Below are 25933 nucleotides of genomic sequence, written 5' to 3'. Positions count from 1 at the left end.
TGACAAAATAAATAAAATAAATAAATACATAAATATTTAGTATGTCAAGCCATAATGTGATTTGTTTGGTTTAGACTTAGCATGATATCCAAACCTAGCCATTATGGTTTGTAAAACCTGGTTTAGTTTATCCACCATGTTAAAAACTATAATGATATAGCCCTGTTTTGTTGAATGAATTACAGTTGGCTAGGCTTGCACACACTGTTTAGCAAAAGTCAATGCAAAATCTAGTACAATGGAAGAATTCAAGTGTCATCATTCAATATGCAGCATAATACATTTCTGAAAAATAATTTGAGTTTCTGGGAAAAAGGCAAGATTGCAAAAGATACGATTGATAATAAAATGAGACACAAAGCCAAATAAGGCTCTCCAGCAAATCAGCTAGTGAAACACACACACACACACACACACACACACAAACACACACACTCCTGTTGATCAAACAGCTTGCAGTCAACTATTCCACTGGGAAAGTGTTAGAAAGTAAATCCAGAGCTCAAAAGGAATGTGTGGCATTTGTACTTGTAAGGCCTGCCTATAAAAAGACACACTTTGTCCCCCCTTGAGTATAGAGGCAGGTTGAGAAGCAAAAGGTTGTATATATTTTTTTCCATGGATAATCCTCTTTAAAAAGCATTTCCATTTCAGTAAGTGTTTTCCAGAGCTTTCCCAGCCTCAGGTGTGCAAAAGCAGACTGCATTTTCTATCATAGGACATGGAGCCAAGCCAGGCCCTTGTGGATGACAAAGGACAATTGTTGATTGAGAGACAAGCTACTTTTTTGGAGCCCCTTCCTTTTATAGTAAACAGTTGTCTTTGCAATTTACCCACCCCTCCGGTATGAGACCCACAGCTGAGTATATAAGCCCTGGATGCAAGTATTGCCTTTTGTTCCCTTGAAGCCTTTAAGGTTTTTTTTCAACCAAGCACTTTGGCAAGAAATCCAGACTCATGCCTCCTAAAAAGCCTGAACCCAAGAAAGAAGCCCCCAAAGCAGCTGCGGCTCCAGCCCCAGCCCCAGCTCCAGCTCCAGAACCACCTAAAGAACCTGCCTTTGATCCCAAAAGTGTGACCGTAAGTAGGAGCTTCAGTTTTGCCTGATCCAGCCTCAGCCAATCGGCTGTCCTCAGATATGTCTGATAATAACTCCTATAATTTCCAGATAACAATCTTAGAAAAGATTGTGGATAGCAGGCTCAAGCACTTCTGAAAGGGCATTAGGTTGAGAAGCATAGCTATTCATTATCTTCCTTGGAAGAAGGAGCAGGGAATACAATTCTGCCATTGATACATTAAAAGATGGCACAAAGAGTTACCCAAGCTAGTGAATTTAAATAGTGGAAGAAGCCATGTTTTACTCCAAATTTATCATTTGGCTACTGTGATTTTTTTTTCCATCATGCTCCCATTCCTTCCTTATTCAGCTTCAGGTAATATTAAATATTAATTACTTTTTAAAATTAAATAATGTGTTCTGCAACGAATTGTTATTTTGGAAATCAGCTTCTGCTCAATGAATGTAAATATATTTTGCAGAAACTAAGTAGCTTGAGTTAATTGTAACTTTTAATGTTTCTGGTGCTTAATAGGTGTTGAAAGTTTTGATAATATTTGTATTTAATTTGAAATTAATTGTAGAACCATTGTTTGTAACGCTTTTTCATCAAATACAAATATTATAATGTATATGTTCATTTTCTTGCCCCCGAAGATGTTGAAAAATCCCTTTATTTATTTGTTTGTTTGTTTATTCATTCATTTATTTTATTATTTTCTGCTGTTGTAATTATGCTTGGATACATTCTACATATTTTCTTTCTTGTTTAAAACCCATGTTGAAAATGGAATAAATGTTCATGAAATAAATATCTGTCCCATTTTAATGTTGTTTTCAATTACAGTATTTTAAGAAATCGTCTACATCTAGCTTAAAAGACTTTCAAAAGTTTCCCAAAGTTAAAAATCTGGATTTTTGAAAGTTTGGTATAGATCCCTTCTGTGATATTGTACTATTCTGAAGAAGAAGAAGATATCATTAGTGTACAATACATTTTCCAAAGCTTGTTCTGTTTTGATATGTTAGGTTGTAACATATTGACCCCTATAATCATTAAGTGTTGTATCTCATGATTCTTGACAAATGTATCTTTTCTTTTACATACACTGAGAGCATATGCACCAAGACAAATTCCTTGTGTGTCCAATCACACTTGGCCAATAAAGAATTCTATCTATCTATTCTGTCTAATTACATCATTATCTATTTTCTCTATGAATTTTCACATAGAAAATACAGCAGGAGTAATGGTGTCAAATGATGGACATTTTCTAATTTTTTTCTTAATCGTTATAGGATCCTTTTTTATTTTCCAGGTAGAAACTCCCTTTGATAATATTTGTAAAGGAATGGGCAGAAAGTAACATCGAACATATAGTTTTCAACATGTGTATATAGTCATATTGAGCTCATGATACCGGAGGCACATTAGAAAATAATATCATCATAATTTATGGCATGGTTTCAGACTTTCAGATGATACGTAAATTCAGCTAAGGAAAAATACATGACAAAATATAAAAATAGGAAGACACCTATTTTTTTTAAGTTCTTTTTTTTAAAGAAAGAACATATCCTTTTGGATCTACTTGTTTTATTGTTGAACATAATAACTAGGTTCATATATCATGCAATAGTACATTTAATAATTATTAATCCAATAAACCACAATTGATTGGAGTTGCACAGATCCCAGGGACTGGATTTACTATAAACTCAAACTAAACAAGCTGCATCACGACTTCTTTAGTTAATTTATATTCCTAGTCCAGATATGATATGCCATATGCTAAAAGAATAGAATAGAATGGAATGGAAGGGGAGGGAAGAGAGGATAGGAGAGGAGAAGAGAAAAGAGAATTTTTTATCAGCCAAGTGTGTACATAAAAGAAAAGTTCATCAAGAATCATAAGGTACAATACTTAATCATAGTCCAGGTACAAATAAGCAATCAAATCATATTAGGAACCAGTCAATATAAATCGTAAGGATACAAGCAGCAAAGTTACAGTCATATACATATTAATGGAAGGAGATGGGTGAGGAGAATGATAGTAGTGCAAACTTAGTAAATAGTTTGATAGTGTTGAGAGAATTATTTGTTTAGCAGAGCGATGGCATTCGGGGGGGGGGGGGAAATGTTCTTCAGTCTAGTTGTTCTGGTGTGCAGTGTTCTGTAGTGTTGGTTTGAGGGTAGGAATTGAAACAATTTATGTCCAGGATGTGAGGTGTCTGTAAATATTTTCACAACCCTTTTTTAAAAATTTGTGCAGTATACAGGTCCTCAATGTGAAGCAGGGCGGCAGAAATTGTTTTTTCTGCAGTTCTGATTATCCTTTGAAGTATAGATGTGCAGATGCCAGACTCAATATTCATTCATTCATTCATTCATTCATTCATTCATTCATTCATTCATTCATTCATTTATATGTCGCCCATTCCAATAGGACTTAGGGCGGCTAACAATAATTCCTCTGTAGAACTGTATCAGCAGCTCCTTGGGCAGTTTGAGCTTCCTGAATTGGTGCAGAAACAGCATTCTTTGTTGTGCTTTTTTGATGATGATTTTGATGCTAGCTGTTCATTTTAGATCTTGTGATATGATAGAACCTAGAAATTTGAAGGTCTACTCTATTAACTTATTGTTGATACTAGACTGTCTAATATTATAAGAGGTGGAAGTATGGGTGGGTTTCTCCTAAGTCTATCACCATTTTTACGGTTGTGTATTCAGTTCCAGATTGTTCCAGTTGCACCATGAGGCTACGGTAGTTGTTTAACCTCCGGTCTGTATGCCGTTTTCATCATTGTCTTGAATGAGAACAATCATTGTTGCATCATCTGGAAACTTCAGTAGTTTAACAGATGGATCATTAAAGATGCAGTCATTGGTATAAAGAGAGAAGTAGAGAGAGAGCATAGAGCCTTGCGGCCTCCCTGTGCAATTGTGTAAGTATCTGATGTGATTCTGCTTAGCTTCACCTGCTTCTTTCTGTTTGTTAGGAAGCTTATGATCCACTAACAAGTGTGTTCAGATACCTCTAGCTGGTTCAGCTTAGTTAGAAGAGTGTCTGGAATGATAGCACTGAATGCTGAACTAAAGTGTACAAAGAGGATTTTGGAGATTCAAGATGTTGTAGGTTGTAGTGCAGAGCCACATTAACAGCATCATCTCTTGATCTGTTTACTCGGTATGCAGATTGCAGGAGGGGTCTAACAGTGGATCCTTGATGGTTTACAAGTGGGACATCACTAGCCTTTCATAGGTTTTCATAACTACAGTTATTAGAGCAATTGGTCTGTATTGTTCAGTTCCTTGATGATGGGCTTCTTCGGCACTGGGATGATAGTAGAGCATTTAAAGGAAGAAGAAACAGCACATCTCTAGCGATTTATTGAAGATTCGATGAAGATTTATTTATTTATTTGTTTGTTTGTTTGTATGCCGCCCCTCTCCGAAGACTCAGGGCGGCTAACAACAATATAAAAAGACAATGTAAACAAATCTAATATTAAAAACAATCTAAAAACCCCAATTTAAAGAACCACTCATACATACAAGCATACCATGTATAAATTCTATAAGCCTAGGGGTAAGGGAAATTTCAATTCCCCCATGCCTGACGACAGAGGTGGGTTTTAAGGAGCTTGCGAAAGGCAAGGAGGGTGGGGACAACTCTAATATCTGGGGGGAGCTGGTTCCAGAGGGTCGGGGCCGCCACAGAGAAGGCTCTTCTCCTGAGTCCCGCCAAGCGACATTGCTTAGTCGACGGGACCCGGAGAAGGCCAACTCTGTGGGACCTAATCGGTCGCTGGGATTCGTGCGGCAGAAGGCGGTCACGGAGATATTCTTGTCCGATGCCATGAAGGGCTTTATAGGTCATAACCAACACTTTGAATTGTGACCAGAAATTGATCGGCAACCAATGCAGACTGCGGAGTGCGAAGATGGGAGCCAATTGGTCAGCACAGACCTTTAAGCAAGAAGGAGTTATCTTGTCTTGGCATGGAGTTTTTCCTGGCTGTTGTCTGTGAAATAGGTCTTGCACTTCCTTTTCTGTTATCATTAGGATTGTGAACCCAATGGTATGGGATCAGTTGTAGGAGGCTTGGCTGTTGTTGATGTGTCTGAGATGGGAGTTGTAGAGACAGGTGGCCGTAGTTTCCTTTCAAACTTGTAGTAAAACACATTCAGGTCATCTCCCAGTTGCTGATTTTCTTCAGCCTGGGAAGGTGGTTTATGATAACTAGTGATATTTTAAAGAGTTTTCCACGTTTGCTGGTTCATTTGTGGAGAACTGATTCCTCAGCTTTTCAGAGTAGCTTCTTTTTGCTGCTCTGATTTCCCTTGTTAGTACATTTCTGGCCCGATTGTACAGCATTTTATCACTTTTTCTATAGACACCCTCTTTGGAATGACACAGTTGCTTAAGTTTAGCTGTGAACCAAGATTTGTTGTGGCTGTATATTCGCAAGTTCCTGATCGGTACACATAAGTCTTCACAGAAGCTGACATAAGATGTTACAGCATCTGTGAGTTCATTCAGGTCTAACTAACTAAACCAAACCACACCACACCACACCAAACCAAACCAAACCAAACCAAACCAAACCAAACCAAACCAAACCAAACCAAACCAACAAAGTATAAAATAGTCAATGTGGTTGCCAAAAATTCCCCAAAAACCAAATGGTTTTACTGAAGCTGTGCAGAACCATAAAGTTATGCAAAAGGAAGGGCCCTTAGGCCAAACTCTTAGCTTCCTCAGTAGGGTAATCTAAAGCATTCCAGACAGATGGCTGCTTAACTTGTATCTCAACCCTGCTTTGATTAGAAATAATGGATTAGACAACTTTATAAGAGACTGGAAACTGCTTAAGGAGCATTGTCCAAAACTGAACTTAACCAAGCTCTGGGCTAATCAGCATAGAATATGAAGATGATTTGGAATTTATATTTCTGTTGACACAGCTTAAAAGAGCATTTGCCTCTTTCCTAACCATATGTTTATAATTGATTGGTATTCCAAGATCTTTATCACAATACTATTATCAAATCCTCTAGCTTACATGCATACTTTGTTTCTTAAATGAAAAATTTTGCATTTGTCTCTCTTAAATTTTAAATTTCATATAAAAATGAAATGACATTTAAAATTTAAAATTTTGTTATTCTCAGCCCATTTCTCTACAGTACCCAAATGCACCATTTATCTAAATCAGTACATAATAAGCCAATTTTTCACTTTTCAACTTGGCATTATAATACTGAATGTATAAAAGGAGAGGTACATTATCGTAAAGTAGCCTAAAGAATCTCTTTAGTTCTGGATCCACTTTCCAAAAATGATCAAATAACAGAAAAAGCTTATGAGGAATGTGTCAACTTTTTTTCCTTTGTTTGACCATTATATTTCCTCTTAATATTTAAGTGTCAGAGAAGCTACTCTTAATAACAAGGAAACACACTGAACTTTCTAACACATGCAGTAGGTCATGTGTTTTTTGTTATCATATGCTTTCCACAGGCACTCAAAGCAGTGGTTATCATGCAGGCAAAGGAAAAAACTTTTTGCATTCCTCTCCTTTGATAGTGGCACATTCTTGTAAGATAGCTCTTGCTGTTGAATTATTAATAGCCTGAGAACAGAATGGAAAAGATTTGAGCTTTGTCTACGGAAAGATGACTTATGTTAAGAAATACAGTATATATAAACACAAACACAGATACGGATACATAAACTTGTAAATCATAATAAATTGCCTTGGATCACTTATTACACTAAAGTCACATTGTAAGTCACATTGTGTGTGTGTGCGTGTGTGAATTCAGTCCATTTTTGCCAATTTATCTCGGTTCCTATTATTAGGGCTTGCTATGAATTTAATTACATTTTTAATAAATTTGCACAATCAACACTAATCTATAATTAAGCCAAAATTATTGAAATTTTTGCCATTTAGAATATTTTGTAGATACTTTTTTAGAATTCAAAGCACAGATTTAAGGGTTTGTACATGTTGCTTGCAAAGTGTAATTCTATGCAGACAAAGGCACCATAACTGCATAATGGATAAGGACTAGTGTTGGGTGAACCGAACTTGCATAGTTCGGGTCCGTGCAGAACTTTGCGGTGTTCAGGATACTGACCCCAAACCCGGACTTTTTTAAAAGGCCGTGTTCAGGTTCGGCGTTCGCTCGAACACTGTGATGGGGGGAGGGGGAGGCGGGGAGGGCTCTGAGGCTCAAGCCGCCAACTCAGCTTGGGAGGGGCAGGGGGGGCGACTCCAAACCCAGAGCCTGACCTCCCCTCAGCACTTCACCTCACGCCGGACCAGAGGGGTGGGGAGGCAGGTTCTGCCGGTCGGCTATTCAGGATCTTGGCTGGCAGCTTCAAGCGGGCGGTGGGTGGGAGGGGGAGGCAGGGAGGGCTCTGACTCACAATATTTAAAGAGCGATTTAGTCAGCCACTGCTGCGACAGCCATGGGCTTAGCCAGTCCCCTCGGGACTGCAAGACCCGGCGCTGGGCAGTTATGCTACTTACGGGAGGAGGGCAAGAGATGGAATTGAGCTGTGGGCAGCACGAGCTTCAGCAAACGAATCCAGAAGATCATCTTGCAGAAGAAGGTGAAGCTGGACAAAAGTGTAAGTGTCTGAAATCTACGGGGAGCTTCTGGATTTGGGATTAGCCCTCAAAGTCGCCACCGCCAGCCTCAGATAACCTCAGTGGTGGTGGCTACGGTAAAAGAAGACAAAAATGAACGGGGAATGAATGGGGCGCCCCCAGCTTGATTTTCACCTTCTTCTGTGAGATGGATCAAGCTGGAGACGCCACATTCATTCCCCATGATCAGTTCGTTTTTGTCTTCTTTTAACGTAGCCACCACTGCTGAGGTTATCTGGGGCTGGCGGTGGTGGCTTTGAGGGCTAATCCCAAATCCAGGAGCTTCCCGCAGATTTCAGACACTGGCCAGGATCCTGAATAGCCAGCCGGCAGAACCTGCCTCCCGAGTCCTCTTGCCTGGCGGGAGGCGAAGCGCTGGGGGGGGAGGTGTCAGGCTCTATCAAGCGGGTGATGGCTGGGAGCATCCAAAATGAGAAAGAACAAGGGGCATGGATTTTCGGCGGCTCTGGCCATCGCCCATTTGATCAAGCCTGACACCCCCCCCCCTCCAGCGCTTTGCCTCCCGCTGGGCCAGAGGTGTTGGGGTTTGGGTTCAGGTTCAACAAACCTACCCGAACTCCACCGTCAAGTTCGTCTGAACCCGCCGAACCCGAACTCCAATGGGTTTGCCCAACACTAATAAGGACTGAAATGGGAGCATGGAAATCCAGTTCAATTTTGTATTGAATATTCACTCATTGGTCCTGAACCAGTTGCTATTTCACAGCCCAATTTACATTGCAGGAATAAAAAAATAAGAAACATAACTGGAATAACTGAAGGAAATAATCTTACAAATAATATGAAAGAAAAACCATTTGCAAAAAAAGTATATTCTAAGAAAGGAACATACAAAAATGAGAAATGTTCATGAAAAAGAATAGGACTTTTAAAAACTGATATAGAAATGTACAGAAACAATATGAAACTAATATACTTCTACATATTTCTCCACTCACAGTGACAACCTGATTACTGTATTTTTCAGAGTATAAGATGTACCTTTTTAACCCCCCCAAAAGAGGGCGAAAACTTGGGTATGTCTTATTTACCTCCTTGCAACAAACAGCAGCAGAGCCTGCTTAGCACAAGCCACTGATTATCTGCCTCAGATACTCAGCTGATTGAAGTTGCTGGCAAGCCCACAGGCTAAAATGAAAGTGAAACTAAAGCTGCATGGAGGCAAATTGCTGGAGAGATCACACTAAGCTGAAACTGGCTGTTTGTTTTTTTGCTGCAAGGAGGTAAGTGAATAACTATAAATGCCTATAGAATATTCAAATTATTAGACTTAAAGACTGCTTTATTATTAACTTAACAAAGAATAAGCTTTTTAAAATAAATGCTGATATGAAAAGGCCCAGTGCTATTGTATCTTCTCTTACATAGCACAGAATACTTTCAGAAAGCCGTATCAATATTAAAGATATGTAAACATATAATCTGAAATGTAACAGTGGCCTGTTTTAGTATTAAGATAAGGCAGTACATCTATTTAAATAACTGCGAGGAATTAGTGTGATTACATTTAAGAAAACTTTCTGGGATACTGCCTTAATGTACATTCTCTAATTCTTTGCTATTTCTATGGGTCAGGCAAACATACAGAAAAATACACAGCAACCAGTGTATATCATCTATGCTGCTTGCTATTTGCTGTTTAGCAAATTGCTGGGAGGCAGAGGCCTTTTTTCCATGTTGTCCTCCCCCAAACCTAAGGTGTATCTTATAGTCTGGTGTGTCTTATACTCTGAAAAATATGGTACATTTTCCTATCAGAAAATAAAGAGATGTTTTAATAGTGGGACTGCAAGAAAAAAACTTGCAATGGCAGAGTGCTCCTTTGCATTCCTCCATTCTCTTTCAAGATACTACAGTCTATTTCTGCTCTTAATCTAATTTTCCATCTTTCACCCCAAATCAACATTCTCTTGAGCTTTCGTTGTGGTATTTGTGAGTCCCACATCTTGGCAATTTTTTTGGTGTTTTTGAAGACCTTATGATTTCTTACAAAATTGGGTGCATATACTCACACATGATTGTTGAAAACAAAGAATAGATTATATTCTACAGAAGATGGAATTTTTCTGTCCAGATTTTCAGTGTCCTAATCACTATCTCTTGCAACAGATTTCTTCTTCTGAACTTTTATCTTCTCTCATCAGTTGACAAGTATTTCTATATTAATAAAAATGCGTAATTTTAAATTTAAATTTAATACTAATACTAATTTAAATGTGTAACAGAGGTGTCTATTTCACCTCTCTTGAGATTAAACTTTCTACAAAATAATGATAATGTTTGGTGGTTTATCAGTCTCCTGAATACCACCGATTAACTGTTCTAGGTGTCGGGGATCGGCATTGTTTGCCGCTGCCTTTCACCATTGCTGTTCACCACTGCCATTCACTACTGCTGCTGCCAAATAGTGGTGGCAATTAGGGGCAGCAATCAGCAGCAGTGAACGGCAGTAGCAATAAATGGTGGAGACGATCACCGCGCCTAAACTGCTGATCAGCGGTATTCCAGGAGAAGATCCAACTGCCAATCAGCAGCTCAGTAGCAAAGGCTCCAGTAGTCCCTACCAGCAGCAGCAGCTCAGCTCAGTTGACCGGTGGTGGGCACAACGGAGTGGAGCCCTGATGAGCCACAGGTTGGGGCTGCAATAACATGCTGAAGCTGACTAGGCTGTTTGCTGCAAGGATGCTAGCCAGATGAATACCGGATGGATGCTGGGAGGCAGACGCAGATTTTTTTTCTTGTTTTCCTCCTATAAAGTTAATATGCATCTTGTAGTCCAGTGTGTCTTATAATGTGAAAAATACAGTATGTGCTATCATGTCAGTGACAATTCTTAGTGACTTTGTAGATTTTCTCCAAGACGATCTGTCCCTCATTTGGTCTTTCAGTCTATTTATTGCTAACCTTAATATGCTAGTAGATGCTAAGAAATGGATTGACTCAAATTGAGTCATGGTGTAAAAGGGGAATAGCAAATAATAACCTTTCCCTTTCTCTCCCTTAGATTGAATTCAATGCCGATCAGATTGAAGGTAAGTAATGGTTTATTTTAAAACCATTGTATTCATATTTATGCTACTTCCCCCTCCCATATTTTAGGGACTGGTTCACTGTACCGGGTCAAACTGGTAGCAACCCACCACTGACCTGTGTATTTTTCTTTTCTTGCCTAAGTGTAAAACCTTACTTTTCTCTATGCCAAATTTGATTTGTTAAATAGAACACAATGTTCAAGTCTGTCAAGATCAATCTTGATTTTGAGCCTATTTTCTGGGTTTTGGCTATTCCTGCCAGTTTAGTGTCATCTGCAAATTTGATGAGTTCCCTTTCTATTCCCTTATCTAAATCATTTATGATTATTAGTATTGGACCTAAAATGGAATTTTTGGGTACCCTACATTCTCTAATAATGTACCCTACATTATTGGCTAGAAAAACTGCCATGGCAGGTCTGAACTTCAGTCCTGAAGTTCAATCCAGTTTATAAATCCTTTGATGTATTATTAGCCATTGTGATGCCATTGATGACCTATTAACAAGCCAACCCAACTATTGCTGGGGCTCAAGGATTTCTGTAAAGCTTAAGATTCTTGGGCTTCCACTTGTCTGAAATCAGGGTGACATCTTGCAATATTTCAATGGTAGAGATACAATCATGAAAAAGGCGATGATGGAGATCCAGAAAAAAGTAGACCACGTCTCAGAAATAGTGAAGGATTTTGATGGTAAAATTTCAGCCTTGAATTCACGGATGGATATGCTGCAAGAGCAAATTCACAGCCTGGCCCAGTCAATAGCAGCAACCAGCTCTATAATTGGGCATGACCAAGCATACAGACAAGATTTGGATGGCTCAGCTAGACTAAATAAACACCTCAGTTGCCACATGAAACAGATCAAGAAATCAATGCAACTTCGTACTCTCAGGGTCCATGGCTTGCCTGAGAAAGAAGAGGGCCACAATTTGGCAGCCTTCGTGGAAAAATGGTTGCCACGTATTGTGAAACTAGGAAGCCCTACCATTGTGGTGGAAAAAGCTTACCGATTACCGCAGAAAAGGGAGAAATCAAACGCAAACCAATGCGGCAGAACTGTTCTTATTCAGCTTGCAGAATTAAAGGATAAAGAGAGGATAATGCAGCAAGTTAAGAAGCTAAAAACTATCACTTACAAAAATAACATAATTCAGATTTTTCCAGAAATAATATCCATCCCTGAAGGTAACGTTCTGGGCTGAAACTAAACTTGAACATTTCAGATGGTATCCAGTTTATAGGATCCAGATAATTATGCTATGAATATACTGTTTAAAATCAATGGGATTTAAATTAATAATTCCTTCTAAATTTAGTGGAGTGTACTTCTGAATCTACATTGAATATACTATTACCAGTAAATAGGTTTCAGTTAAATTACTTTTTTTGTGTTCAGAAGGCTACTCAAAAGAATGTAAACTTCCTGCAACTTCAAATAAAACAGTAGATTCAAAACATAGGATAATTTATTTCAGAATTATCTAAGCAGAAATAGATTTAAGATGACAACAAAAAGATCAATAAATATAAGTCCATTAAATGGAATAGTAGTAAAATAGTATAAAAATAGGAAAAAAATATTGAAAATCATGATTCTGATCTGTTCAATATACAATGTAGAATACACTGGCTTCCTTTTTCTGCTTAAATATCTCTATACCAACGATGGCGACCCTTTTTTGGTTTGCATGCCAAAAGGGGATGTGTGGATGTCCTAGCATATGTGGAAATGCCCAAACCCCTTTTCCCCCACGCACACACATGCACACACACACTGCCCTTGCACATGTGCACAATCCCCCCCCCCCCTTCCCCATGCATGCACACCAGCCTCACTGAAACCTGAGATGGTGAAAAAACGGGCAAATGGACAAACAGGTAGTTCAGAAAAACAGACTTCTGGTTTGCCCATTGTGTTGTTTTTTGCACTCTGGAGGGATCAAGGAAGCTTCCTGAAGCCCCCGGAGTGAGAAAAACAGCCCAACGGACAAACTGGAAGTACGTTTTATAAACTTCCAGTTTGTCCATTGGGCTGGTTTTTTTGCAATCTGGAGCAATCCATGAACCATCCGGAGTGCAAAAACCACCCAATGGGCAAACCAGAAGTGCGTTTTCTGAACTTCCAGTTTGCCCATTGGGTGGTTTTTTTTGCACTCTGGGGCTTCAGGCAACCTTCCCTGAAACATCCGGAGGGTAAAACTGCCTTCCCCAAGGCTGAAAATCAGCTGGCCAGTGCTCACATATTCGTTGGAGCTGACATAGAGCAATGTTTTGCGTGTCTTCCAATATGGCTCCATCTGCCACCTGTGGCAAGCGTGCCATAGATTGGCCATCACAGGACTATACTATTTTTAGTATCAGAAATTTTCCTTTGAAGTTTAACTAAAAGCTCCCCCCCTCCCCTTCTGTTCAGTTGTGTTCAATTCTTGAAAACTGTCTGGACAAGTCCTTGGCATTTTCTTGGCAAGCTCTTTCAGAAGCAGTTTGCCACTAAGGTCTTCCTAGATCTGGCCCAAAGTCACTCAGCTTTCCAACCTTTCTACCTTTCCTGTAATCTATTCCAAACTAATAAGTTGGACAAATAACATGTCCGGAACATCTTTTATATTACAACTTTATTTGTACAACTTATTCGAGGAACATTATTCATTTTTATGCTAAAATATTTAACTGTTTTCCTCCTCTTTATTTTGCAAGAGCTTTGAAATGTTGAATTTCATAATAATAATAATAATAATAATAATAATAATAATAATAATAATAATAATTAAAATTATTAGATTTGTATGCCACCCCTCCCTGAGGACTCAGAGCAGCTCACAACAGCAATACAAAATACAAATCCAATGATTAAAAAGCAAAACGGTTAAAAACCCTTGATTTAAAAACAATCATACAACCCAAACAAACCATACATAAACGGAGCAGCCAAGGGGAATCAATTTCCCCATGCCTGGTGGCAAAGGTGGGTTTTTAGGAGTTTGCAAAAGGCAAGGAGGGTGGGGGTAGTCCTAATCTCCGGGAGGAGTTGATTCCAGAGGGTCGAGGCCACCACAGAAAAGGGTCTTCCCCTGGGTCCCACCAGACGGCATTGTTTTGTCGACGGGACCTAGAGAAGGCCAACTCTGTGGGACCTAATCGGTTGCAGAGATTCATGCGGCAGAAGGCGGTCTCGAAGGTATTCTGGTCCGATGCCATGAAATATGCATCCATAGGATCTAGGTCTAGGACAATTGTCTGTGGTCACCTGGCTATACCTTCACCACCTTTGGACCCCCCCCATCATAGCTGATCCACCATGGAAAGTCACCCTCTTCTGCCCCTTCAGCCAGTCCTCCTCCCCCATTACCAGTCCCTGTTGCCCCTTTGTCCTATTCAATTTGCCAAGGGATACTTGTCCCTAACCAATTAGTTGTGCATCCCACCTTCCTGAAATGAAAACTGAAAATGTGGTGTGTGTGTAGGGAGCAACTTATTGTTTCCCCTGGCAAGAAGTGCTGCTTCCTGACCCACTACGCTTTGTGTATGTGCAAGTGGCAGTGAATTGGTGACAATGTGTGAGCTCCCAGCAGGCTGCAAGTGACAGCAAGATGGTGGTGGCAGCACCAACAACACTATAAGCAAGATTAGGGCAGCAGCCAACATCTTTGCCACTTCTATTCTTATCAGGAAAAATGAGAAGCTGCATTAAGCTCAAACATTGACCCACAGTGTGCTGGAAGAACTGGCTTTCAACCTTGTGATGAGCTATCACTGTGCATTGCCTAGTCAGCGCTGCCATTTCCATCTCCACTGGTGCTGTTATCTGGTCTGAGGCCATTGTGAATACAGAGCGCGAGGGAGCACGAATGGATATGGCCAGGGGTGAGTTATAACTTAGTGCTAGTTCACTTCCTCTCAGGCTGTGTGGTTGCATATGCATTGCGTGCCATGTGGTCATGTGGCACAGGGCTGAAAATTCACCTAAAAAATCCACCACCACCCCAAAAAACCCCCCAAGATTGCACATGCCAGAAAGTCAGCTTCTGTGCATGTGCAGAAGAATTTTTTTAAAAAAAAATCTCCCCAAATAATAATTCAACCCTCCCACCCCCCCAAAAAATGTAGATGGCTGCATCCACAGACTGGCACTGACAGAACTGGCTCAATGACATCACCAGAGGTTTGCTACCAGTTCTATTGAACCGGTGCAAACCGTGACAAACCCACCTCTGGACATGGTGGACAGGACAAGACAGAGCAAACCAAAGGAACGATTCAGTGGGTCCCCGCAAGAATATCTCCGGGACTGCCTTCTGCCGCACGAATCCCAGCGACCAGTTAGGTCCCACAGAGTTGGCCTTCTCTGGGTCCCATCGACTAAACAAGGTCATCTGGCGGGACCTAGGGGAAGAGCCTTCTCTGTGGCAGCCCCGCCCCTCTGGAACCAGCTCCCCCCAGAGATTAGCATTGCCCCCACCCTCCTTGCCTTTCGTAAACTCCTTAAAACCCACCTCTGCCATCAGGCATGGGGGGAATTGAGACATCTCCCCCAGGCCTATATAGTTTATGCATGGTATGTTTGTGGGCATGTCTTGCTTTTTAAATAAAGGTTTTTTAGACATTTTTAAATATTAGATTTGTTGTACATTGTTTTTATTATTGTTGTGAGCCGCCCCGAGTCTACGGAGAGGGGCGGCATACAAATCTAATAAATAATAATAAATAAGCTGCTGCCTTCCAGACTTTCTACGCTGTTATAAGGAGCCCCTTGGCTGAACGCTTCAGTTTCATGGCAAGGCAGCAGATGGGCAGGTGGAGATTTGTAGCGCTTCTGAAATAATACAGTGCTTCCAAACCGCATCCAGAAATCAGGAATTTGTTTTCCGTTTCTAAATGGGAGGAGGAGTTGGCTGAAAGTCTACCTAGCTATACCCCAATTGTTCTTCCTTACCTCTGCCAAACTAAAAAAAAAATGTTACTGTAATGTTATTGTCAAAAATTAGGGGTTGGAAACTTGTTATCTTTTATAAGATTACTAATCACAGATCTAGCTTTGTTTATTTATATCATGGTGAATTAGTTCCAGAATTTAATATTGCTTCAAAATGTTTTGGATTTGATCTATGCTCAGAGTCTGACATAGTGAGTGGGGGGAAAGTCGCAACATCACAGCTAGCCTGGTCCTGTCTGAATCCCAGCCCAGCCCTCCAGCTAGTGATGGGGTGGGGAAAATGGGGGAGGGGAAGTCAGTTGAGGGGACTCTGTTGAAGTACTGTACTTGTGAGCGATGGAAGGAGGGTTGGGGAAGCTCAAGACTCCTCCCCAAGAGATTAAAACCAGCCGCTCTTCCTTTGTCTCTTTGTCTATAGAGTTCAGCTTCTGACAACTACTATGCGTGAGGCAAAAGGAGTAACAGTTCACAATAAATAAAAAGACTTTTCTCTCCAGGGAATGGTTGCTAGGGAGGGGTGGGTTCTAACTTACCTCACTGCTGGTTTGGTTCCTTCCCACAACATGGCCGCGCTTCATAGGCGTCTGTGCTTTGCGCACATGTGCATATGCGGTGCCAAAAAAAAATCAGGAAAAAAAAGCTGAAAACAAGATGGCAAACGCATGCACAGTGCCAGAAACTCAGTTTCTGCGCATGCTCAGAGGAAATGGAAAAAAATTAAGATGGCGACGCCCACGGACCAGCACTGACCAAACCAGTTCTGAGAACTGGTCCGAACCAGGAGGAACTTACCTCTGTTACTAGGGCGCCTCACTCCCAACTTCATGTGGACCTCTCTTGGAAACCATGGGCATATCCCACTGTTCACACAACCCAAGGCCTGGATACTTTGGGTGGATTTCATTTTATTTTTATTTTCCAGCTGTGACCATTTGCTTCTCTTTTAATATACTCAGGCATCCAACATTCTGAAAGGGGCCTGTGGGGAGGGACAATCAGTGGCAGGGCCTTTCCCTTACCAGCCTTTAAGGAGGAGGAGGAGGAGGAGGCAACTCCTCTTCATCCTCTCTTACTCCTAGCTCCTCCTCACAATCCAGAGGAGGAGGAGGAGGAGGAGGCCAACTCCTCTTCATCCTCTCTTACTCCCAGCTCCTCTTCACAATCCAGAGCAGGAGGAGGAGAAGGAGGAGGATAACTTCTCTTCATCCTCTCTTACTCCCAGCTCCTCCTCACAATCCAGAGCAGGAGGAGGAGAAGGAGGAGGCTAACTTCTCTTCATCCTCTCTTACTCCCAGCTTCTCCTCACAATCCAGAGCATCCCAGAGGAACTGAGTGCAGAGTTGGGCCAGGCAGGATTTTTTTATTTTTTATTTTTAGTTTGGCAGAGGAAAGGAAACAAATTCCTGATTTCTGGATGTGCTTGGAAGTACTCTATTATTAGCCAATATCTCCCTTTCAGAACCACCATGAATCTCTGCTTTCTTGCTAACTGCCTTGCCACGGAATCTACAGCAGTGTTTCCTAACCTTGGCAACTTAAAGATATTTGGACTTCAACTCCCAGAATTCCCCAGCCAGTGAATACTGGCTGGGGAATTCTGGGAGTTGAAGTCCAGATATCTTCAAGTTGCCAAGGTTGGGAAACACTGATCTACTACAGGATACAATGTCTGGAAGGCATGCAGCCCCCTGATAAGTCAGCTGAGGTGGAGGGCCCGGCCCCTGGATGAAATGGGCATGGCCAGGCAGCCGAGGCCATTCCGATCTCCATAGAACAACAGCCCCAATCACTTTCTACTTTGCAAATTTCTCACATGAGAAGAGACGACTTATAATATTTCTGTTTGCTACGTAGTCTAGCCGTGAGGCTTTCTTTTGAGATCCAATAAAGAGAACCTCTCCAAAACTCCCACATACAGATAAAAATAGGCCTCCATTTCTGTTTTTTTAATTATTATTTCACATGTGGACCTCTCTTGGAAACCATAGGAATATCCCACTGTTCACCCAACCCAAGGCGTGGATACTTTGGGTGGAACACATACTGTGCTCAGTTCTGGAGACCTCACCTACAAAAAGATATTGATAAAATTGAACAGGTGCAAAGACGGGCTACAAGAATGGGGGAAGGTCTTAAGCATAAAACGTATCAGGAAAGACTTAATGAACTCAATCTGTATAGTCTGGAGGACAGAAGGAAAAGGGGGGACATGATCATAGTTCCCTCTAAGCTGAGCAGTGAGCAATCGCTCACTTAAAAATCATCATCAACTCAGAGTTTTCCAAACCTGCCCAGAAGCCGAGAGGGAAAGAGTGAGAGGGAAGGAGAGAAGGGAAGGAGAGAGAGAGGAAGAGAGAGAAACAGATAGAAAAAAGAGAGGAAGGAAAAGAGAAAGAAAAAGAATGGGAGTAAGGAAGAGAGAAAGAAAATCAAAATCTAGTTTGAAACTAGCTCAACTATTTAAGTGGCATTTTGATATTGATAGAGTTGCCCTATTATGAGCTCACTGTTATAGACACACAGTACAGTATTTTATTCTGAAATTCTCTGAGGCAAAACAGGGTGGGTTTTTTATTTGTTTGTTTGTTTGTTTGTTTATTTATTTATTATTTCTGTGCCGCCCAGTCCCGAAGGGACTGCCGCTCAGACACTATACTTTTCCACCCACCCACCCAAAAAATTAGAGGGAACACTGGACATGATCGAAACATTTAAATATGTTAAAGGGTTAAATAAGGTTCAGGAGGGAAGTGTTTTTAATAGGAAAGTGAACACAAGAACAAGGGGATACAATCTGAAGTTAGTTGGGGGAAAGATCAAAAGCAACATGAGAAAATATTTTACTGAAAGAGTAGTAGGTCCTTGGAACAAACTTCCAGCAGACGTGGTAGATAAATCCACAGTAACTGAATTTAAACATGCCTGGGCTAAACATATATCCATCCTAAGATAAAATACAAAAAATAGTATAAGGGCAGACTAGATGGATCATGAGGTCTTTTTCTGCTGTCAGTCTTCTATGTTTCTATGTTGGTTAGGAAGGATTTCTACAAAACTTTCTACTGATGCAAAGAGCTAATGGAATTCTGTTTGTTTTCCCCCCCCCAGAGTTCAAGGAAGCATTTATGCTCTTTGACAAGACTCCAACTGGAGAAATGAAAATCACATACAGTCAATGTGGAGATGTCATGAGAGCCCTGGGACAGAACCCAACCAATGCAGAGGTCTTGAAAGTGCTAGGGAAACCAAAGGCAGAAGGTACGTATATAGACATATCCTACTTCAGATGTTTCCTGCCTATGTTCAATAACTGATCCAGAAGCAATTGCCTAACTTCCGAGCTGTAATTTATCCTGCTTGAATCGGTTTCCAAGTTTGTTGTTACGAGAAGCTATACTGCTGAAATGGGAAACACATGGGAAAGACTTTCAATCCTGGGCCTAGAAAGCCTAGAACTAAAACGCCTTAAACAAGATCTAAGTATTGCCCACAAATCATATGCTGCAACGTCCTGCCTGTCGGCGACTACTTCAGCTTCAATCACAACAACACAAGAGCACACAACAGATTTAAACTTAATATTAACCGCTTCAAACTTGACTGTAAAAAATATGGCTTCAGTAACCAGGTTGTCGAAGTATGGAACTCATTACCGGACTCCATAGTGTCATCCTCAAACCCCCAACACTTTACCCTTAAATTATCTATGGTTGATCTATCCAGATTCCTAAGAGGTCAATAAGGTGGGGGTGGCAGGCTGAGAAAATTATTGGAATTGTCTGTTGCTGTTTCAGAACTGTTACTTTTGGTATTTGTCGTAATCAGCACATTCTTCCTTGTCAGAAATGAACACAAAGATGCTGGATTTTGAGACCTTCCTCCCAATGTTACAACACATTGCCCGATCCAAGGACCAAGGGACTTTTGAAGACTTTGTGGAAGGACTCCGTGTCTTTGACAAGGAAGGAAATGGCACTGTCATGGGAGCTGAACTGCGTCATGTCCTTGCTACTTTAGGTACAGGAAGGAATTTAGTCCATAGCATGTTGAAAGGTGTAGAGCATCTGTAGGATTTGTGACAAAAATTATGTTTTGCCAAGTTTAACATTCCAGAATAATTAGCATTTGGCCAACCTATCTGCTGTCTTTCAAATCATCCATACATAAAGTGACCAGACATCCCACTTTCAGCGGGACAGTCATGCTTTTTAATCAGTTGTCCCTGACTTGGTCCTTCCATAATTCTTTTGTCCGTGTTAGCTAGACATTCGTTGGTTTACAATCCAAATAGATTTGGAGAATGCCAGGTTAAGAAAGACAGAACTAAATCTTACTTAATAGAGGCCTGGAATAAGGCTGTATTGGAGGCTCTAGATAGGATTGAGCCTATGCGACTTCTTTGCGGCAGTGGATCCAGGAGAGCTCCTTAGTTTACCGAGGAACTCTGGGAGATAAAACACCAAAAGGAGCAATAGTGAAGGGCCAGAAAATCTGAATCAGCTTAACACTGTTAAGAGCCTTTATTAAAACTTATGTAGTGGCGATACAGGTGGCAAAATGTTCACATTTTCCCACTCTTATTAGGTCCGCAGAATCACACCCAGCTGCCCTCTTTAAGGTGACCCACTCCCTCCTTAACATGGAGAAGGGGGAAGAGCCCTTAGAGGACAGAGCTGAGGAATTTGTTCAGTTTCTTGTGGATAAAGTCACTCAGATTCAGGTGGACCTGGACTCCAGATGTGCAATCTCAACCGAGGTGGCGGGCTAGTCTGAGTCCTATTGTGTGGGACAAGTTTTATCCTGTGACACCCGATGAAGTAAACAAGGCCATAGGAGCCATGAGCAGCTCCACCTGTTTATTGGACTCGTGCCCCTTCTGGCTGGTCTCGGCCAGTAAGGAGGTGACATGAGGCTGGTTCCAGGCATTGATCAATGCTTGTATTTTTTTATGTTGTACACTGCCCAGAGTCCGAAAGGAGTTAGACAGTCTATAAGTACTGTACATATAATAAATAAATAAATAAATAAATAAATAAATAAACAAACAACCAGATTTATTATTTAAGTAATTCCTATTTCTCTTGCATTCAGAGATAGGAACTGAAGCAAAATTAAACTCACTTGATTTCTATTTTATAGGAGAAAAAATGACAGAGAACGAAGTTGAACAATTGATGGCTGGACAAGAAGATGCCAATGGCTGCATCAACTATGAAGGTATTGTTAGTTGATGAAACCCATTTTTAAACAAATCTGTTAAAAAGGATCCTTTGCATTTACTGTTTATAGCTGGAGCTGTTGCTAAAATTGCCGAATGCTGCAAAGTTTCTACTGCTGTTTTATTTCTTAGAAATCTGAGTACAAATCAGCCAGCAATAAACAGCAGCTCCATGAAGAAATAGAACTGGAACAATGTTGAAATGTTTGGGCTGCACGAATCCCAGCGACTAGTCAGGTCCCACAGAGTGGGTATTCTCCGGGTCCCGTCAACCAAACAATGTCGCTTGGCGGGACCCAGAGGAAGAGCATTCTCTGTGGCGGCCCCGGCCCTCTGGAACCAACTCCCCCCAGAGATTAGAATTGCCCCCACCCTCCTTGCCTTTCGAAAGTTGCTTAAAACCCACCTCTGCCGCCAGGCATGGGGGAACTGAGATATTCTCTCCCCCTAGGCCTTTACAATTTTATGCACGGTATGTCTGTATGTATGATTGGTTTTTATATAATGGGCTTTTAACTGTTTTTAGTACAGTGTTCCCTCGATTTTTGCAGGTTCAAACTTCGCGAAAAGTCTATACCACGGTTTTTCAAAAATATTAATTAAAAAATTCTTCATGGGTTTTTTCCCTATACCACGGTTTTTCCCACCCAGTGATCTCATATGTCATTGCCAAACTTTTGTTTGCCTTTAATAAATATTTTTTTTAATAAACTTTAATAAATAAACAGGGTGGGTAATAATCTAAATGGTTGCTAAGCAAATGGGAAATTGCAGTTTAGGGGTTTAAAGTGCTGAGGGAAGGCTTGTGATACTGTTCATAGCCAAAAATAGTGTATTTACTTCCGCATCTCTACTTCGCGGAAATTCGACTTTCACGGGCGGTCTTGGAACGCATTCCCCGCGAAAATCGAGGGAACATTGTACAGTATTGGATTTTGTTATATACTGTTTTATTGCTGTTGTTAGCCACCCCGAGTCTGCGGAGAGGGGCGGCATACAAATAAAATCAAATCAAATAAATAAATAAATAAATAAATAAATAAATAAATAAACAAACAGGTAGGTAAGTAGGTAGGTAAGTAAATAAAGAAACAAACAAACAAATAAATAAATACTGATAGAATAAAGATTGGTACTGCAACCACCTAGCTTTCTATGAATATGACTGAGTAGGTGTTCCACTGCCTTTGGCTGCTTTCTGTTTAGGACATAGGGACTGTTAGTGGTACAATTGGAATGTCCTGAGAATTTGAATGCCATTTAATTTCCTATAAAAAGTAATTCTTAAATTTAGGATCAAAACTTCTTTTTCAGTTACTTACCTGCACTATCTTTACAGCAGGCATCATTTTGGTGATCAAATAACAGAATTGGGGGTGGGAGGGAGTGACCTCAATAGCTATCTAAGAGCCATGGTGGCGTGGTATTGCAGGCTAGCTCTGCCAGCGGTTCGATCCTGACCAGCTCAAGGTTGACTCAGCCTTTCATCCTTCCAAGGTTGGTAAAATAAGGACTCAGATTGTTGAGGGCTATATACAGACTCTGTAAACTTAGAATGCGCTGTAAATGCTATAAACCACTATCAAGTGTATATGCTGTTACTATCAACAAAACTTTCTTCACAATTATTGCGAAGATATATTCTGAGAAGCATACAATGCAGCAAGAAATGTATGAAAAAACCATTAAATTGTGGTCTGTGTATGTGTAAAAATCTTGTGTTTGTGACCTTTCTTTGGGAAACATTTGAAAGGGTAATAATTATTAAAACAAAGTAATTTAAATGGGATAATTTACAGAAAGCTGAGACACACATGACCAAGAATGAAATGTGGGAAAGTAGTGGCCATTTTAGTATTTACTAACTCTGCACTGACTATAATGGCTAAATATACAGAATGTTTTTTATCTTTGGAATATCCTTTTTCTGATAATCTAGAGACTATCCTGAATGAATTCTAAATTCCTGTTTTTATTTTCCGCAGCTTTTGTCAAGCATATCATGTCTGGGTGAAGCTAGAATCTTCCAAGTGAGTCCTTTTTCAATATTTCTTATTTGAATTGTTGTATTGTATGATTAGGAAAATTTCTGGCATATATTATCACTTTAGTTAGTCCTGAAAGTAGATGTGGAAGATGATGCTAATGCTAAATATTTTAACATTAGCAAGTCTCAAAATAGCAATGAGAAGTTGGGGAAAGGAGGTTGAAAAATAGATAGTAATGTCATGGAAGTTTCAGGATGTTGCAAAAATAATGGTGACTGACAAAACTAGGAAGAGGATTAAGAAGTAAAAAATGCAATTCAGCGATAAACAGATTAATGGACAGAAAGACACATGGATTAATTATAAGGATTCCTTAATAGATATATTTTGCTCTTTTTTTGCATTTTCATAAACATTCCAGTCAAATAATTGAACAGTACTAGTAGTGGCATACACAAATGAAACAAATGTTTGGGCAATTCCTCATGGCGAAAAAATAAATATAGAAATACTAATTGATTGTACTAATTGAGTTTTTAATTGATCTAGTTATTTGTGAAATTCAAAACTGCACTCCTTTTGTAACTTTTTGAAGTGGAAGAGATGCAAAACTGGACTCTTCCAAAATACTGAGTTCAACAAAGTTCTTTGTTGTTGAAACTGTAAATAATAACATTTGCACTATTTTATTATTATTGGAAACAATCTTAGCTCCATTGAATGAAAATGTATAACTAACTATATTATGATTAGGTTATGCACAATTAACTTTAAAAAAATTACTAAAAAGTAATTCAATTATTTTGTTCTTTCTTTCTAGATTCTTCAGATGAGTAAAAAAGTGATTCGGCAGAAATTTCCTCATACTATTTCCCCCTTAAAATTCTGTAGGAGATGAATCTACCACAAGTCCCATTAAAGGGACCGCCCATTATAATAACAAAACCACTGCATTGAACATCTTTGCATCAATTTCAATTTTTTTAAAAATAGTTTCTTCCTTCTTTTTGTTGCATCTGGTATATTTAAATTAGAATACAAATATTTGTGCAAGATGCACAAATTATTATTTGGTGAAGAAAAAGGGCAGAGGGGAAAATAGTGTATATTTATATATGCATTTAATAAAAAATAAAATATGTAAAATAAAGGAAATCTAGCATTTAATAATTAGTTATTTTTATATTAGCAATTTAATAGTTTGCCAACGTAACAAATATTTCAATGTATTTTCCTCTTTATATGTGTTAAGCACTCACCCCAAATTGATGCTATATAGACTTGTAGGATTTTAGCGCTGACACTTGACCATCTTGATAAATAGTGACAGTTCTTGTAATCCAAGATATCTGGAAAGTACCAGCCTAAGGAAAACATAAGGCAGCAACTATTTGGCTTTTGTAGAAAGGGCAATTTATAATCCATCTATAGATATTTTGCTGCATATCATGACTACTAAGCATAGTTACTCAACATCTGCAGCAGAAACATCTGCAACAGAAAAAAACATTCAAGGTAATTTATGATTCACACAATGCAGGCATAAAAATAAAGTAAAAATAATGACAGAATACATAAATATAAAAACAGGAAGATACACATGTGTATATTTATTGCAATTTATATCCTACTATTTAGAATAACAATCCCTCTAAAGCAGGTTCTATTTAAAAATAACTGCTATATTTTTTCTGAGTATAAGACGCACCTTTTTATTTCCTAAAAGAGCCTGAAGATTTGGGTGCATCTTATATTCCAAATGTAGCTTTTTCAAAACTTTTTTTCCTCCAGCCCTAACAAGGTGCTAACGATCTTCCTGCTTCCTACTCCCTCTGAAGCAGGGTTTCTCCAGCCCTAAGTCTTTGCAGGTTTGTTTTCATTCCTACTTCCTCTGAAAAAGGCTTTTTCAGCACTAATGCAGTGCTAATGATCTTACTGGCTTATAGCATTTCTTTCTATTCCTACTCCCTCTGAAGCAGTTTTTCCTGCCCTAAGTCTTTGCATTCCTACTCCCTCTGAACTCCCTGAACTCCTACTCCCTCTGAAAAAGGCTTTTTCAGCCCTAACCAAGGAATGTGCTGGTTGATCAGACTAAGGACACTAGCCAGATGAATACCTGGTAGGCAGATCCCCCCCATTCCCCCCCCAAAGCAAGGTGAGTCTTATACTCCGAAAAATACGGTATTACAATATTTTAAAACAAATATCTAGGATCTTGCCCATATGGTAGGCAATGGTTTTGGTCAGGGAAATCCAGCAAAAGTCCAGCTAAAACAGGCTTTGGCAATTGCCTTTGTCAAATGTAGATAGGTTTCCAGATGCAATTTAAAGTGTTGGTTTTCATTTGTAAACCTTTCATGCTAAAGAGCTTTTTGTATGATTGCCAATCTCCAACTTTCTCTTGGTCATCCCACAAAATCTGGCATAATGAGCATGCATCAGGTTCCTTCTAGCAAAGAACAATATGTCACTTAATAGGACCTAACAGGCTTTCTCTACCATAGCATTCCATATGGAAAAGCATTCTGTTTGTGATTTGGATGGTCATATCTTTGGCCTTTACTAAGGCCCTGCAAATGTAGCTTTTCCTCTAAGTCTTGGATAGAACCTGGATGATCTTATCTAGAAATGAAGTGATTTGAATGAGAATATGATATGGGTGGCCTGGGTTATTTAGTATTTCTACATTTCATTTTTTAATTCCTTTTTTGTTTAATTTTTAACCATATGTAAGCTCAGGGCTACTATTGCAAGTTACATGGCCATATAAATCACAATTATGAATAAAAGGAAGGAACCCAGGAAGGGACCAGCATTATGTTCTAGTAACATACAAGAAACTCGAAAAGATAAAAAAAGGAGTCTGCGCTGTGGCATAAGAAGTGTAAACTAGTAAGGAATTTTAAGGAATAAAGCAAAACCTTTGAAAAGCATATGGTAAAAATATTTATTGAAATATATTTGAACTAGATGACAAAGGATAAAAATAGATTCCTAAAAGGATATGGA

At 39.7% G+C, this 25933-nt stretch overlaps 1 protein-coding gene across 3 annotated transcripts; it reads left to right on the top strand.

Annotated features, from left to right (window-relative positions):
- Positions 1 to 695: 695 nt before the first annotated feature.
- Positions 696 to 24054, top strand: LOC139154714 (myosin light chain 4). Of its 3 annotated transcripts, none has more exons than XM_070729627.1 (7): positions 696 to 1080; positions 10755 to 10782; positions 18827 to 18976; positions 19562 to 19735; positions 20858 to 20935; positions 22922 to 22966; positions 23745 to 24054. In XM_070729627.1, the coding sequence occupies exons 1-6, from the start codon at positions 958 to 960 to the stop codon at positions 22948 to 22950; spliced, it is 582 nt and encodes a 193-aa protein (XP_070585728.1). In that variant the 5' UTR covers positions 696 to 957; the 3' UTR covers positions 22951 to 22966; positions 23745 to 24054. The 3 variants fall into 3 exon arrangements, with proteins under 3 accessions (XP_070585728.1, XP_070585729.1, XP_070585730.1); XM_070729628.1 differs by lacking the exon at positions 696 to 1080 and adding an exon at positions 1243 to 1436; XM_070729629.1 differs by lacking the exons at positions 696 to 1080; positions 10755 to 10782 and adding an exon at positions 11893 to 11970.
- Positions 24055 to 25933: the final 1879 nt, after the last annotated feature.

The sequence above is a fragment of the Erythrolamprus reginae genome, chromosome Z (genome assembly GCF_031021105.1).
Source record: "Erythrolamprus reginae isolate rEryReg1 chromosome Z, rEryReg1.hap1, whole genome shotgun sequence".
Lineage (NCBI taxonomy): Eukaryota > Metazoa > Chordata > Lepidosauria > Squamata > Dipsadidae > Erythrolamprus > Erythrolamprus reginae.
Note: the sequence above shows the minus strand (reverse complement) of the source record. Positions and strands in the feature narration are given on the sequence as shown.